This window comes from Zonotrichia leucophrys, chromosome 1A (assembly GCF_028769735.1).
Source record: "Zonotrichia leucophrys gambelii isolate GWCS_2022_RI chromosome 1A, RI_Zleu_2.0, whole genome shotgun sequence".
In the NCBI taxonomy this organism is placed as follows: Eukaryota; Metazoa; Chordata; class Aves; order Passeriformes; family Passerellidae; genus Zonotrichia; species Zonotrichia leucophrys.
The window spans coordinates 57878996-57895326 of record NC_088170.1 but is presented as its reverse complement, the minus strand read 5'-3'; the positions used below and the strand labels follow the sequence as shown (position 1 = coordinate 57895326).

Sequence of the window (16331 nt, the reverse complement as noted above, 5' to 3'; positions counted from 1 at the left end):
GATTCTAGAGACATCTCAAAAACTGGTGCCAAGAGGATGTGCTAGATTCTTTTTAGTGGTGCCGGCGACAGGAAGTGGAGCAGCGGCCATAAAGTGAAACACAAGAAGTTCCACCTCAGCATGAGGAAGAACTTCCTTACGTTGAGGGCGGCAGAGCACTGGAACAGGCTGCCCAGGGCGGTGGCGGAGTCTCCCTCTCCGGAGACATTCCGGACCCGCCGGGATGTGCTCCGGTGTCACCGGCGCAGTGACCGTGCCCAGGCAGCGGGGCTGGCCGGGACCGCGCCCAGAGCTCGGGGCTCCCCCCGGCGCCCGCCTGGCCCCGCCCCGCCCGGCACTGCGCCTGCGCCTGCGCGCGACCGCGGAGTCCTTGAGCGGCCGGGGCGCGGCGGCACCGCCGACATGCAGCGCTGGGGCCGTGTCTCCTGCGCGCTCGCTCGGGTACGGCACCGGCGGGGCGGCGAGGCGAGGGCAAGGGAGGGGACAAGGGACGGAAGCCGCGCCGGGCAGCCTGGGCCTGGGCTTTCTTCAGACCCCTTAGCCCGCCGGGGGCGTGCGTGAGGGCGGGCGGGGCCAGAGTGGCGCCTTGAGGCTGGCGCGGGCCTTGGCCGCGCTGCCCTCCCTGCTCCGCTGTCCCCGTCCCTCGCCGCTCGGGTGAGGCGAGTGATGGCAGCGGTGGCGGCCCTCAGGGTCCGTGAGCGGCGGGGACCAGCTGTCGTGCGCGTTGTCGGTGCCGGTGTCCCGGTGTCCCAGCCCGCGGGAGGCCGCGGCCGTGGTGGCTGCAAAAGGCGCCGCCGTCAGCCGGCCCCGGCTTTTGGGCTGCGGTGCTGGGGACTTCGCAAGTGTTTCCAGGGACATCGTCTACTCCAGTTACAGCGTGATCGGCCCTCGATGTGTTTGTAGCAGCTGCTCTGTGCTGTCCCATTACTTTTTCGTGAAGGTTAAAAAAACTTGCTCTCCCGAACCTCCTATGAGATCCAGCTGCCTGTTCATAGGAAATGGCTGAAGGGGTTGGTTACAGAACAAGACTCTTCATAAACTCTTTGGATATCTAATTTATGTCATTATGTGGTTTGAGAGTTGAAAGAGTTTTGTAGTTAGAGGTGAGCCTGAGGTGAGAGTGACCTGAGAACAGGTGTGATGACAGACTGAGGTGACAGAGCAGGTGAGTGGCAGAGCAACTTCTGCCTCTTGTTCCGGTCAGTGCCCGCTGTGCTTCAGTCCTGCTGTTCCTGTTTTGGTTACTGGTGACAGTAACTGTGTATTCATCTGTGTGTGGCTGAATGCTTATTTTCCCTCAGGGATAGACAGAAACTTGTAAAACCAAGGGGTTCTTTTTATTATTTTTTTATCCTTTCTAGAGAAGCCATTTTGATCGAATTCATCATGGTCTTCAGGGAGTTTGTGCAGTGCCACAAAGGTCCTATGCTGATCAAGGTAATTTCTTGTGAGAAACCTGTTTTGGACGAAAAAACCCCCACCAACCCAAACCTCCACAAAAAGTAAAACAGTACTTCAAACTCAGAAATCAGCCTTCCAGATGAAAACTGTGGTTTATTTTCATAATTTGATTTCAAGCTAAAGCTGTAAATAGAAGTTGAACTTCACCATCACTGTTCATATGTTAATTAATATTCTAAAAGAGATTGTGGTTACAAGATATGGGCTAGGTACAAAGTTCATAGCTTCCACTGCTTTATAATCAATAGAGTTTGCACAGATAACTATTGCAGCCATGTTTTCCCCTTTATAAATTTGTGGCATTCAGTAAGCATTTATGATTGGTGCTAAACATCAATAGAACCTATGTTGGAAAAGATGTTACAGTAAACTATTGAGACATCTTGGGTTAAGTTCTTAAAGACTTTAGAGCAAGAAGGATGGGAAATTCAGTTTCTTGATGTCATTTTACATTATTTTCCTTGTGAAATTTAAGTCTGGTTATTTTTCTTGTGGAATGAGTACCTTTAGACAACCTTTCACTGTGTCCATAAAGTTATTTTCAAATATGAGATGTAGCTTCCTTGCTAATCCTATTTCATTACCTTGCATAATTCTTAATGCACAATTATTCTGCTGAAGAGCAGTAACCCAGCTGTTCTCTGTTTCAGTTGATGCCGATGTCACCGTCATTGGCTCTGGGCCTGGAGGATATGTTGCTGCTATCAAAGCAGCTCAGCTTGGGTTTAAGGTGAGACCTCACTCAGATAACCTGGATGAGTACTGTGCTAAGTTCAAAGGTATCTGTGTGACACTGTAATCCTTCTGGCACAGCTTGGGCCACCAGATGCTGTAGACATCTTTTGCTAATCTTTCTTTACCTTGCTTACCTACAATATGCAGAATTTGAAATGGAGATCTGACTGTATTACTATCTGTAGCCCTGCTACTGACAGAGCTGCTTAGGACAGCTTACTTTTGGTTGGAACTGGTAATAAAATAAGGTGGGCTTACACTCTTGCGAAAGTGCTAGAAAGGAATTTTTCTCTCAACAAAGGGAAAAATAAAGTGATCATGACTGACAAAAAGACTGGTGGAAAACTGTTCTGAAGAACAGACTGAGGGAGCTCAGAAGGAGAAAAAGCCATATTCAACTGATATGCTTTTTGAATGTGATTAGTGAAATTCTACTGGCAAATGAGAATTTTAGAGGCAAAAATGTGTGTAGAAATACTGTAGTATCTTATTTACATTTATTTATGTTAATCTCTGTTCTGCTTGTTGTCTTTGAGTGCCTTTCAGAAGAGGCACTTTATGTCTGATGTGTACTAGTGGTGTGTCAATTAAGTATTGTGAGAGTTGTATGTGTATAATATATTTCAGATGTTTCTAAACTTACAAAAATACAGAATGTGACTTCAGGGTATTTTTTTGCCTTCACTTCTTAATATGAGGCCAACTAACACTCTTGGCACTGCATTATTGTTCTTGTAATTATCTGGAACTCTGAGAAGGTGTTGCTAGCAGTCTTGAGCACGTTTCTGCTGCTTTGTATGTCACAATGTTTCTGAATTACCTAAAATAGACTTCATGACCAAAATGAGCTCCTGGTGATGAGTTCCAGTGAGGCACAGGAATGGGGGGCCCATGCAGTGTGTAGTCTTCATCTTTCAGTATTTTCAGAACTTGGCTGTACAGGGCCCTGAGCCGTGTGCTACATCATGGAATCACAGAATGGTTTGGGTTGGGAGGGATGTTAAAGCTGGCCTTGTTCCAGCTCCCCTGCCATGGACAGGGACACCTTCCACTAGACCCTGTTACTGAGAGACATCCAGCCTGGCCTTGAACATTCATGGCTGGGGCACCTGGACAGCCCATTCCTGTGCCTCACCACCCCCACAGTAAAGAATTCCTTCCTAAGAGCTGATCTAAATCTGTGCCCTTCAGCTTAAGGCTGTTTCTGTCCCTGTCCTTGTGAAAAGTCCCTCTCCAGCCTTCTTGCAAGCCCCCTTTAGATACTCCAGGGCTGCTGTGAGGTCTCCCCAGAGCCTTCTCAACCTGTCTTCATGGGACAGCTGCTCCAGCACTGTGAGCAGCTTGGTGGCCTCCTCCAGGCTTGCTCCAGCAGGTCCAGATCTGTGTTGTGTTGTGTTGGAGGCCACAGGGCTGGACACAGTACTCCAGGTGGGGTCTCATGAGGGCAGAGTAGAGGGGGAGTCACCTCCCTCAATGTCTTTGATGTTGACTGTGTTTGGACAAGGAGGTTTGAGTAGATGGCCTCCTAAGGAGGTCCCTTCAAACTGAATTTGTCTGTAATTCTGAGTGTTGTCCCTCATTGGTCAGTACCCCCACAACTGGGTGTCAGTAACATCTTTTTGGCATCTTTTAGCCTTCTAATATGTGACTGTACCAAAATATAAGTGTTTGAGATTCCATTAAGTTGTACATCTGCCTGTGACCTAGAGCAAAATAACTGAATTGTCTTTGCACATCTTTGTGAATTACTATTTTGTCATAGTAATTACTCTTGCTTCTGAAGGTATGTGGTTACTTAGCTAGTAACCTGAGAATAAAAGGTGCTCAGTGATGCAGGTTTTAATAAAGATTGTGGCCTTCTGCCACGTGAGTTCATGTTTGAGTATTCCAAAGCTATTTTTGTGGCTGGCTATAAAGCAGCTTTTGTTGGAACAGTACTGTCCTTGAGTCCTTCATATCTGTGATTAACAGCAGGATACCGTGCACAAGGGGGTTAAAAAGTGCCCTGGATTCTCTTTTTCATCATAGTAAAAAATAATTGTTACACTGTTTCACAGCTAGTAAGAGAGGAGAAAATGCTTGGACATACTTGTGCATGTCACCATTATCATTGAATAAACATGTAGAATGTTTTTAGTAGACTGGCAAAAAGATTGTATAGTTACACCATCCATGGAAGAACCTAATTCTGCTCTACTGAGTTACTTAGATTTCAGTTTTAGTGCTGTTTCTACTGGCACAAGCATTGGGCCCTTGTATCAGCACTGCAGCATCCCATGTTGTTGCCTATAGTGTTCTCTGGGTTTTGGCTTCCCCAAAGCTTTGCTTGGCCTTGTCAGTGAAGTTTATGTGAAATGGATGAGGCAGAACATCCTTGTTGGGTAAAGGTAGGAGCAGTCTGGTGCTGTTTGATCCATGGTGCAGCTTTTAAAGCCCTTGTGTTGTGTTTCATGTACTCATGTGCTTAAAACAAGAGGAAGGGGAGGTAGGGGATGAGCATGTCTCAGAATGTTCCTGTGATTTGATTTGGTGATTTCTGCTCTTCATGTTACCATCACCTACCTTAGCACAAAAGCAACAATTTAAAGAAATTGTGAAAGGTTTTCACCTAGGTAGTTGCGTCTCAGTGGACTGGAGCTCTCAAGAGTGTGAACCAAGGTTACAATTATTTTGAATATGTGTGGACCTTCCAAAGGAGGAGATGCCAATTCCTTTGCTTGTACAATTCCTTCTCTGAAGGAGATCTTCCTTTGCTCTCCTTCATTTTCTCCCAGTGATCTGTTTTTAAATGAAGTTTTGGCAGTTGTTTTTGTCCTTTGCACACTTTGATGTTGTCAGCTTAATGAGAAGGAGATGAAATATTTTCCATCCCTGTTGTTATTGACCTTATTTTTGTTTGGTTTTGCTGTACTTCGTTTTTGTTTTTTCTTTCTTTATAGGTGTTGGTACAACTTTATAGCAGCGGGAGGAAATGTTGTTTGTGGCTTGGGGGTTTTGTTCTGTTTTGTTTTCTTGGAAGAAAAGATAGCTCCATGGGATTTTAATCTATGTCAGTTCACTTACCACTTGTTTTCTTGTTTTTATGAATCTTCACATGATTTACATGTTTTGCTTCTAGCAGTTTTTTCTGTAATTGTTAGGGGAACATCTTTCATTGGACTGAGTCTTGTATTTATTATTTACTTTGTAGATTTTTGTGGTAGGACTACAGAAATGCATAAAAGTAGCACTTGTATGAATTGTGCAGTGGCTGTTGTTTGCAGACAGTAAACTGGTGCAGTTTGGTAGAGAATTTGGTTGCAAGGAGCTATTTTGTGGGTTTTAAGTTAACAAAAAATGAGGGACGGAAAACATGAGCTGTAAAATAAATCTAGGAATTAAATTAATGGGACACCTGTAGAGGTAGAATTACTAGACAAGTAGCCAAATGTCTTTGTCATCAGTTCTAAATTGTGAGAGCCCATAAGGAAATGGTGGCAGAGTATTACTAAAAAATTCTTCTTTTTTTCCCCTCTGTTGTTTTTCCTCAGACTGTCTGTGTAGAAAAAAATGCAACATTAGGGGGAACCTGTTTGAATGTTGGATGTATTCCATCCAAGGTAAGTTGCATGTTTGTCATAGCTTCATTAAAAGCAGCTGACATGATGTGCTTCACTTGGAAGGAGATCAGGAAGGAGTTTCTCAAGATGGATGTCCATGTAAGAGTGGCCTGGAGGGTGAGGCTGTGGAGTGTGGAGTAAGAGCTGAGTCCAGCACATGCACTCTGAAAGAAAGGAGAAGCAAGAAGAAATTAATAAGAACTTCCTATTTGACATTGTCAGTCTAGTTGAAAGTAATTTCAGACTTGGCCTTTGTAAGGACAGTGCTGTTGCTGGGGAATCTGCCTCAATAGCACCCAGCAGGTGGAGGAAGACACTGCTAAGGCCATGTTTGTGATGGCTGTAGTAACAGACATAATATTCTTAGCAAGATCCCTCCTAACTGTGTTGCTGTTTCTAATCCTTTTGCTCAAAAGGCTCCATTAGCATGGGAGGAGGAAATACAGTATAAATACTAAGGGTTTTTTAAAATTTATATTAATTTTTCTAAACATTTTAGTAATCATTTTAATGAGGTTCAGAGTATCTAATATATTGAAGCACCAATGAAACATGTTAATCCACACAGTGCTACCTTGAAAGTTTGAAAACTACTGCTGGGATCTACTTCTCAAGTACCCTATTATTTTTTTATCCTTTAGATTTCTTATGAAAATATTTTTGAACCCATGGCTAAACTTGAATGCTATCTAGAATTCATTTGAATTGCAGTAAACTTAAAAAGAGGATACGTAGGCTGTGTACACCAAGGCAGTAACAAATGATTCAAATATTCTTTTCCAGAAAACCACCCAAAATAGTACCTTGGGCATGGATTTTTTTTTTTACTTTCTAGTTGCTAAAGTCTTAAGCAGTGGCTGCATCTTTTAAGTAATGTGAATGTTACAGATTTGGGGCCAGGACACTTATGTAAAGTAGAGAAATTACTTTTAACGACAGTTGATAAAAATTATAAAAATAGAATTATCTTATTTTGATAGTATTAGTTTTACACATATGTAGATAAGGCAAGTATTTCAAAATGCCCTTTGAATCTTCTACTGTGCCTACTTTAGATTTAAGTCTGTGCAAACTCACACTGCTGTCCTTGCAAAGATATAGATAATTTCATATTTGGGGTGGCTATAACAAATCAATATTCTTAGTAAGATCCTACCTTAACTATATTGCTATTTCTTATCAAAATACAATTATCAAGCTTCTGAATTTGAAGCTACTAATTTTTAGCCCTCCATATAAAAACCATTCTAATTTTACCTAAGAATTTGCAAGATCCATGTACCTGAGCTAGCTCCAAGCCATGCAGCTTCAGCTTGGCTGGCTATGCAGTTACAGAAACTTCAGCACAAAACCTCAAAATTTAACTTATATATGTCTACACAGGTTAAAATCTTAACAGGCATTTTAGTGTAGATATCCCTCATCCAGTTATTCTGCATCTTCTCTTTGGCCATCAGTCACAGTTATTTTTCTCTTCCTCTATTTGGTTTGTTCCTTTTTATTTTTAATCTCTGTGGAGTAATTATCAGTTTCTATGGTGAAGTGAGCAAAAAGGATAGGTGTTGATTTAACTGTTTTCTATTTCTAGGTAAAGTGTGTAACTTCATTGAATGTTTCAGTAGGAGCTAATGTGTACAAGTTCTGTGATTGAAATACACCTTTTCAAATATGTAAATATCGAGCAATAGTGAGAACATTTTGCAAATAGCATCATTATTTTTCCTTATAATAAATACTCTTTTATGTCGTATATGGAATGTATGTCCAAATCCACATTTTTGTGTGTCTGTTTTAGGCCTTGCTGAACAACTCACATCTGTATCACTTGGCCCATGGAAAAGATTTCGCTAACAGAGGAATTGAAAGTGAGTGAAGAGCTCTCATTGCCTGTTGCATAAGTGGTTTCCACCAAGAAGTAAATTTAGTCTTTCAAATCTGATTAGTATGGTTTTCTGGTCAGAACGTTTTTAGAGTTATAAATAATATCCTTTATCTGTCATTTGGAGGCTTAGGAACGTGTCTGCTCTTTGCACTCTGAATATTGGACAGATAAGTTATAGCTGAAAAGTGCAATATTGATTTTCAGCATAGCAGTTGTTGAATGTAACCTTTAGCATGTAGTGGGGCCATTCAGCACATCTTTCTGTGCCAGCTGTTAACTGTGTTGAGGTTAGCTCTTTTAACATTACACACTGCAGTGCTTGATGTAAGTTGTTTTAATGCTTGATATAAGTTGTTTTGCTTTAACTTTAGTTACAGGACTCCGTTTGAATCTAGAGAAGATGATGGAACAGAAGAGTAGTGCAGTGAAGGCCTTAACAGGTGGAATTGCTCATTTATTTAAACAAAACAAGGTTAGTTTGGATTATATACTGAGATATATCCATTTTTAAAATCTGAATTTCTTACTTTTTACATTTTCTCATTGCCACATAAATTAGAGTGACTGATATGACAAGGGCAGAATTTGGATGCTTCTCTTCCAGAAAACTTTTAAATGCCTGGTGCCTTCATTCTTAATCTGCTTAAAGGAATACTATACCATTACTATTCCTACTAGTATGCAGTTACTTTGTGATTTGTACCAGATAGAGATGCAGAGAGATGTTTTAGCAGCATCTCTAAGCATTAGTGAGAATCAGGTGAAATGTAGCCTAACTTATTTTGTGTTATTATGTGTTCTGATTGACTTCACTGTGTTCTGATTATTAAAGGTTGTACATGTATCTGGGTTTGGAAAAATAACTGGCAAAAACCAAGTCACTGCAACTAAAGAGGATGGCAGCACACAAGTTATCAACACAAAGAACATACTCATAGCCACAGGCTCAGAAGTGGCTCCCTTCCCTGGAATTACTGTACGTATCTGAACTTCATTGTACTTCCTTTTCAGTGTCTCATAGCCACACAGTTTAATGTGCAATAATGGTTTGCACCTGACTGCACTTCATGCTGTGTGTGTTTTGTATATAATATGTTAAAGGTGTTTTGTATAGAATATGTGAAAGAGGTTGCAAACCTCCCTTTGTGCATTTCTTTGTCATTAGATTGATGAAGATACCATTGTGTCATCCACTGGTGCGCTGTCACTGAAACAAGTTCCTGAAAAGATGGTTGTCATTGGTGCAGGAGTCATTGGTGTGGAACTGGTGAGAGGATGTTTAAACCACTTGACTTTTAATTTGAAAAAGAAAAATGTGTTATTTTGTGGCTGTATTTGATGGTTTTGCTGTGCTTTAACAGTTCAGTGAGTTGTAGTCAGTCTGTTCAGACTTCATAGCCTGCTAGCTCCATTTTTTACCAGAAAAGCTGGGATAAGTGTTTGTTGGGTCAGTACTTCTGCAGCTGGTTAGATAAGCAAAGAAATTAGAGAGGAACATCCAGGGTCTTGCATAATTATTTTTCTCTTTTGGAGGGGTAGGGATGTGAGGGAATGCCAGGGTAATCAGGATGAATTCTTGTGTTTAGTAGTTAATCTCAAGAGATGATTAATGTGATCTGGTAGTTCATATTCTATCAGCCAGAAGTAGTCACTTTGTAGTTCACTGTGGTCTGAATCCTTTTACCTCACACCTACACATTTCAAAAAGAATTTATATTTGCTGGTCTTGCAGCTGCTTGAATCTGTGCCCATCTGCCAGGTGGTTGCTTAACCTGCTGACTAATAAGCTGGGAAAGAGTAAGCAAAGTGAAATTCTGTATTGGGTGGATGTGGGTAACTGTAGGCAGATACCTCCAGGGTGTATGTGGGTTTTGTTGGTGAGAATGATGATCATGGTTAAGGTTATAAATACAGACAGGGCCAGCAGAAGCTCCATTTTGTAAAATTTCCTTAATGTGATATTGTTTTGATTAATTAGTAGTGGTATTAGGGCACCACAAGCAATTCCCTTTGGGTTTTCCTTTCAGATTCTTTGATTTTGAATTTCTTCTATACCTATAGTATAAAACATACATGAGTTATATTTAGTGATCTTGTTAGCTATTTCCTTAAAAGCCTAATTCCCTGAATTCGATCATGGAAGTTTTGTGTCTGTAAATAAACAATGAAATCTTTTCATGGAAAGGCTGGGGGAAGTTGAACTTGTTTTATTTTACATCATGTTTGTAGAAACTGATCAGTTTGCTGTTACATGTTATCCTGCTTTAGAAGAGTTTACAGCCTGTTGTAAATATTAGAGTAAAAGTATCTGAAATTTGCTTTTCAAAATCTCTTTTTACCTGCATTGTTTACCTGCAGGGCTCAGTTTGGCAGCGCCTGGGTGCAGATGTGACAGCTGTTGAGTTCATGGGCCATGTTGGGGGAATGGGAATTGACATGGAGATCTCTAAAAACTTCCAGCGCATTCTTCAGAAGCAGGGATTCAAGTTTAAACTGAACACCAAAGTCACTGGTGCTACCAAGAGACCAGATGGAAAAATAGATGTAGCGTAAGTGTTTAACATAAAACTAAAGGAATGCAAAATTTATTCTTCCTCCCAATCCATCAAACCTATTTAAAAATACAGTCTGATACTATTTTTTAAACAGGAACGAAAATTAATTCTTTAGTGCAATGAAATGTTTATCCTTCTTTAACAACTTACAGAGCTTATAATTTTGGGTTTATTTAGTCCTGAGTTGCTTATACAGGAGAGGTTCCATTGACTTGAGGGCATTCTGGCATAAAACCACTGTTACAGTGAGATCAGTAATAAAAACAGAGCTCTAAATTGTTATTTTCATGGAAGATATTTGCTTCTGGTATAACTAGCATAAATACCATGATTGTTCTTACAGTCATTTGAAGCCATTAATTCTTGACTACATACTTGTCTTAGGGTAAGCCTGGAAGAGATATTACTGTTCTTGAACAGAAATAAATGAAACTACACAAAGAATTTATTTTAATGGTCTTACTCAAGACCTTTGAAGTTTTATACATGAACAGTTAATATAGAAACACATAAAGCAAACTTGCTTTGTAAAAGTCCATAAGTATGCACTAGTACTGTTTGTGGTTATGGATTCTCTATGCAGAGACTGTCATTTAAAAATTGCTTGATGTTACTTCACGAAAACAAGCTTAAATGGTTTTTCACTGGAGACTTACTATGGAGACTTTTACTTGCTGGATCACTGTAGCTTGGGACAGTCTGTCATCCATCACTCTAAAGGTCCAGGATTTGGGCTTCTTTGCATGCCATGCTGATGCTGGTTGGATCTCTCATGTAGTCTGTTTCTACTTTTAGGGTATCATTTTCGTTCAGAGTGTGCTTTTGACCCACACTTCCAGTTATCCTCACTTCCCATGCTTTGGTTCTTGTGCTCTCAGAGTACGTGAACTGAACTTGTTCTGGTGCAGTTAAAGACCAGATGCACTTGGGGGATGCCTGGGATGCATGGCAGCTGCCAACAGGTGTTTGGTTCCTGGGCCAGGAGAAAGCTTGCTCAGAATACATGGCCCTACCCCACCCCAAAGTATATATAGCATGTACAAAATATATATACTTTGGGTGGCAAGTGCTCAGGAGCAATGACTTTCCTGTACAGATTTGATCCTATCAGATCATGCTACTTGCTGTTGAAATTACACCCTGATTTTCTCCCTGACAGTTGTTAGGAAATGTAGTAAGAGGTGTTGCCCCTTCCTCCCTCTTCCACTGCTGAACTCTTGCAAGGAGGAAGCCTGGGCCAGGCTGAGTGAAATGCTTTGGACCCAGCCAGGATTTCACCATCTTGGGTCTTATTAGTTACTAGCCAGAGAGATAAGGCTACAAGTTTACAGCTTAGCATTTTTGCTTTTTGTTTTGCTGTAGTGTTGAAGCTGCTGCTGGTGGCAAGGCAGAAGTATTAACTTGTGATGTGCTCCTAGTTTGCATCGGTAGGCGCCCTTTTACAAAAGATCTAGGTCTTGAGGAAATGGGAATAGAACTTGATAAGAAGGGAAGAATTCCAGTCAACAACAGATTCCAAACCAAGATTCCAAAGTAAGTAAGACTAATTTTTTTCCTCTTTTTTTTTAATGCAGAGCACTTATTTTTAAAGTTTAACTTACTAAAGCACTTCTGTTTTTTAATAACAGAACATATTTTCCTTTTCTGTAAAGAAAACTCAATATATCCTATCATTTCAGTAGCTAAAAAATTTTAGTCAGCCTTTGGAGTTTTGTAATTTAAAAGTCACTGTGAATTTCATGTTACTAAGTACCTCTTGAAGTGTGGTCATTCTGTGGAAACTGCTAAAATTAAGTATTTTAATCTGTTTTGATTAGAGTTTTCAGTAACATGTTTCAAACAGACTGTTATGTACAGTAGCCAAAATGTGCTAGGATGTTTTTAAACAGTGTCTTATTCTGTTTCATTGGTCTGATAGCATCTATGCTATTGGTGATGTAGTTGCTGGACCTATGCTGGCCCACAAGGCTGAGGATGAAGGCATTCTTTGTGTAGAAGGCATGGCTGGGGGAGCAGTTCACATTGACTATAACTGCGTTCCCTCTGTGATCTACACTCACCCTGAAGTGGCCTGGGTGGGCAAGTCAGAAGAACAGCTCAAAGAAGAGGTACTGTTTGTTTTCTTTGCCAGCAAAAACTGTTTTTCGACTTTGAGCTTGGTTTCATTCCCTAGTTGTTTATCTAGCTACTTTATCTAAATTTCTGCATTTGAATTTATGGGTTAGGGGATGTGAGTGAATGATGCTCTTGTGCATGCCTCTCTCCCAAGAACCACAGTTCTCATTCATGCATTCTGTGACATGAATATTGTTTGTTTGCAAATTAATATTTTTTGTACGTTCTTACACCATTTACAATGATAGGTCATGTGCATTCCTGGGTCTCCTGTTTGAGTTGTGCCTTGCTTCTCCTCATGTATGTAACAGTTGGTTACATTGTTCTTGTTGGTCATTAAGTCAGTGACACATCTCTTTTGCAGGGTGTAGAATACAAAGTTGGGAAATTTCCATTTGCTGCGAACAGTAGAGCAAAGACAAATGCTGACACAGATGGCATGGTGAAGATACTTAGTCATAAGTCAACAGACAGGATGTTGGGTGCTCATATTTTAGGCTCAGTAAGTATCTTCAATTGTGCTTTCTTAGCCTTGTAACATTATTTTTATTTAGTGTTGCATAGTTGTTGAGTTAGAAGTGGTGTCTTTAAACAAGAAGGTTTGAGTTCGCCATACTTATATTTTTTTACAGTTCTGTTCTGCACCCTAACCTCCTTCCTACTTTTTAGTTCCTTAGGTATAACTAAAATAAAAGCCCAGCTTTTTTTTTTTTTTGTTTGTTTCTTTGACAAGTTTTGTGTGGTGAGGTTTTTGGTGTTGGTGTTTGTTGTGGTCTTTTTTTTCATTTTGTTTTTATGAATACTGCTAAATACTTGAAGAGAACAGCAGAAATTGTTGATTCATCTTTTGGAAGTTGAAGGAGCTGAAAAGACTTTGTCGTTTTCATTGGTGTTTTCTTTTTTCCCTTCTCTCCAACTAAAGACCTCAGCAAGGGTGGTCATCTTATGCTGCAGTCACCAAATCTGGGATCAGTAATTTATGGAATTTAGAGTAAAAAACCTTTGGGATTTTCCCTGTTTAGTTTTGTTTGTTTGTTTTTTGTTTTTTTTTAAACTAAAGTTAGACCCTAATCTTTCTCTGTTTTGTTTCTTAGCTGTATTTTTTTTAAATATGTTTGCAGAAACGCTTCCATACATTTTTGTGTACAGCTTTCTGTACACAAAAGTTAAGCCAAGTTAACCAAATTCTTCTCAATAAGATTCTATGCAACTTAATTTCTCTTGCAATTGTAGTAATTTAGAAACCAACATGCCTTAAAGGAAACACAACTTTGTCTCATACCAGCAGATCTAATTTTTAATTTTCTTCATTGGGAAAGGACTGGGGGAAAAATCTTATGGTTGTGGATCTGAGTGCTAAAAATCTAAGAGGAGATTTAACTATTTTTGACTCCTCAAATATATATTCTCTTAGTAAGTATGCATAAATACAGCAAATAAAAATGAAGGTGTAGGTGTAGTAACATGCCTTTTTTTTTGATCTAGTTACCTCTTTAACTTTTCAGGGAAGCATTGAAGTTTTGGGTAGGTTTCCTTTCATGGAAAAATGCCTAGCTTTTGCACAACTCTCAATGTTTAGATTTATGCTAGGTTTGATCACAGTCACTAAATAGAGTACATTACTTACATTATAGCACAGATGAAGTGCTGGTTAAACCATAACTTCTCTTTTTTAGCAGAAAATGCTTATTTATAAGCTGCTACTAATGCAGCAGAATGTGGACAACTGCTTAAGAATTTGTGCTAATTGCAAGTACCATTAAATTCCAGGGTGCTGGTGAAATGGTGAATGAAGCTGCCCTTGCAATGGAATATGGAGCATCGTGTGAAGATGTAGCCAGAGTTTGCCATGCCCATCCAGTAAGTGTTTTGTGAAGGGGCTGTTAAACAGCATTACACAGACAGGCTGTTACTCCATGTAGCTGTTAATGACTTGTAACTTTCTGTGCTTGCTCCCTACAGACAGTGTCAGAAGCCTTCAGGGAAGCAAACCTAGCAGCATCCTTTGGCAAAGCTATCAACTTCTAAAATGCAAGAGCAAATCTTTGTACATACATGGTACATCTCTGAAAATGGACTGTGGGCCCTTATGGAAGGCTGAATCTGAGGATTTTAGGACTGACTTAAGTGAATATCTTAATTTTAAACATCAGATATTTAAACAAGTAGAGTTTGGAACAAGTGGAATTATCCAGTCTCTGTAAATTAAAACATAAAATTACATGTTTATTTACACAATGAATGTTGCAGAAAAGCAGCCTGACAGAACTCTTTTCTTTTTGGAAACCAAACATTTTGCTGCTGCATGGGATTATCAGGTTTGCTGGTCAGAACTCTGGATGATTGTCCAGCATACCTTGTATTTTCTTATTTGAAGTAGTGTTACAATAAACCAGTTGCATACTGGCACTAAAAATGCCACTGGCACTTAAAATGCCACTGTCACTTCCGCACAAAAATGTGTTTCTTCTGAAGGGATTAACTTTGGTATTTAACCTCCTTCTTACATATGAGTACCAAAACTTGTTTTCACCTAGTAGTGTTGGGAAGCTGGGAGAAGAGGGGCTCGTGTAGATCAATTAAAATTATACTCACTTTTTAAAGAGAAAATTACTGTCTGTGTGATTCTCCACATCAGGTTTTCATATTGAAAACTCTTAAGGGGAAAAACTGAGTGCTGATTGAGAAATGAAAAATTGAAGATAAATTCATTGTACTGCTACCTAATCCCTTTTGGTTTTAAAGCTTCCATTGTCCAGCTCTCTTAAACTTGAAATGCTAAAACTTGGGTAGTGAAGCAGTGTTTGCTGTTAAATGCTATGGCATGAGGGTTATTCTGCACCTTCCACATGTAAGGGCTGCAGTGTCAGCTCTCCACACAATTAAGACATACTTTCTTCTCTTCTGTTTTCTATTTTGTTCTCTCTTTCTATCTCTTCTGTAGCAAGAGAGCTTAATAAATACTTGACATGGCTGGAGGGTCTTGGATTTTGTTTGTTGATTGGATCCTTGTAGTGTCTAGGTCGTTGATTATGTGAGCAAACTCACAAACAGGTGGAAGATCTTTAACCTGTGTATGGAGCATGCCCAAATCCAGTAGTTAAAATTAACTTCTTTTCCAAGGCGCCATTTCTTCTCTTTTGCCAGGCTCTTCTGCCTTGAAGAAAACCTTAATACCTGCTGGTGTTGTGCATGTCCTTTTTCATTCTGCCACTGGACTGAGAAGTGCACATTCAGAAGGTGGTGCTTTGTTTTGGTTTTTTGTATAGACAAGATGGATATATCTTTCTAGCTTGCTTTATAGCTTCTTATTCAGGTATTGAGCCATTATCCATAGTGAGTGATAGAGATGGATGCCAGCATTGCCATATCAGTTAAATCAGCAGAACACCAGCGATCCTCTTCTTCATTGTGATTTATTAACTCCTACTTTAAATGTAGATGGGGTTTAAACCATACCATCTCATTAAGCTTATCACCATCAGAGGTAGTGAATTAATGTGGATCTGCTTTCAGGTGTTAGTAGGAAGCTGCTGAATGGAAAGTGAAGGCGAAACAACAGAGCAGAAAAGCTTGATTCTTCTAGTAGATCTTGGCATTTCAGAATCACTTCTAACTTAACAAAAGTAAATGTTAAGTGTTAATCATGTGATTTGCAATTTCTTCCCAGAAGCCTTCTCTTTCAGAAGCCTTTTCTTTCAGAAACAGTTTGGTGTCTACTCCCTCCACCCCTGAATACTTGTAGCAGTCTTACTGCAATTCATTCTTGAAGTTCATAAGTTAGAAAAGTTTGTATCTCATTTTATGTTAAATGAAGTTTTAAAAGCCAGGGAAACTATAACCAATAATACTTCTAAGTTTGTACTGGAGACTGAGTTTTCCAGACACTTAAAAATAAAAGTCAAGGCCTTAAAATTATTTTTTGTTACTTCTCTAGCTGTCATTCCCATTCTAGTTAAGTGTACAAAAAAGTGTAAAAGTAAA

At 39.8% G+C, this 16331-nt stretch overlaps 1 protein-coding gene across 1 annotated transcript; it reads left to right on the top strand.

The window, feature by feature from the left end:
- Positions 1–298: 298 nt before the first annotated feature.
- On the top strand, positions 299–15320 carry DLD (dihydrolipoamide dehydrogenase). Its single transcript, XM_064702830.1, has 14 exons — positions 299–441; positions 1362–1437; positions 2112–2191; positions 5727–5795; positions 7591–7660; positions 8049–8149; positions 8510–8653; positions 8843–8944; positions 10036–10226; positions 11595–11765; positions 12151–12340; positions 12712–12849; positions 14118–14207; positions 14310–15320. The coding sequence occupies exons 1-14, from the start codon at positions 403–405 to the stop codon at positions 14373–14375; spliced, it is 1527 nt and encodes a 508-aa protein (XP_064558900.1). The 5' UTR covers positions 299–402; the 3' UTR covers positions 14376–15320.
- Positions 15321–16331: the final 1011 nt, after the last annotated feature.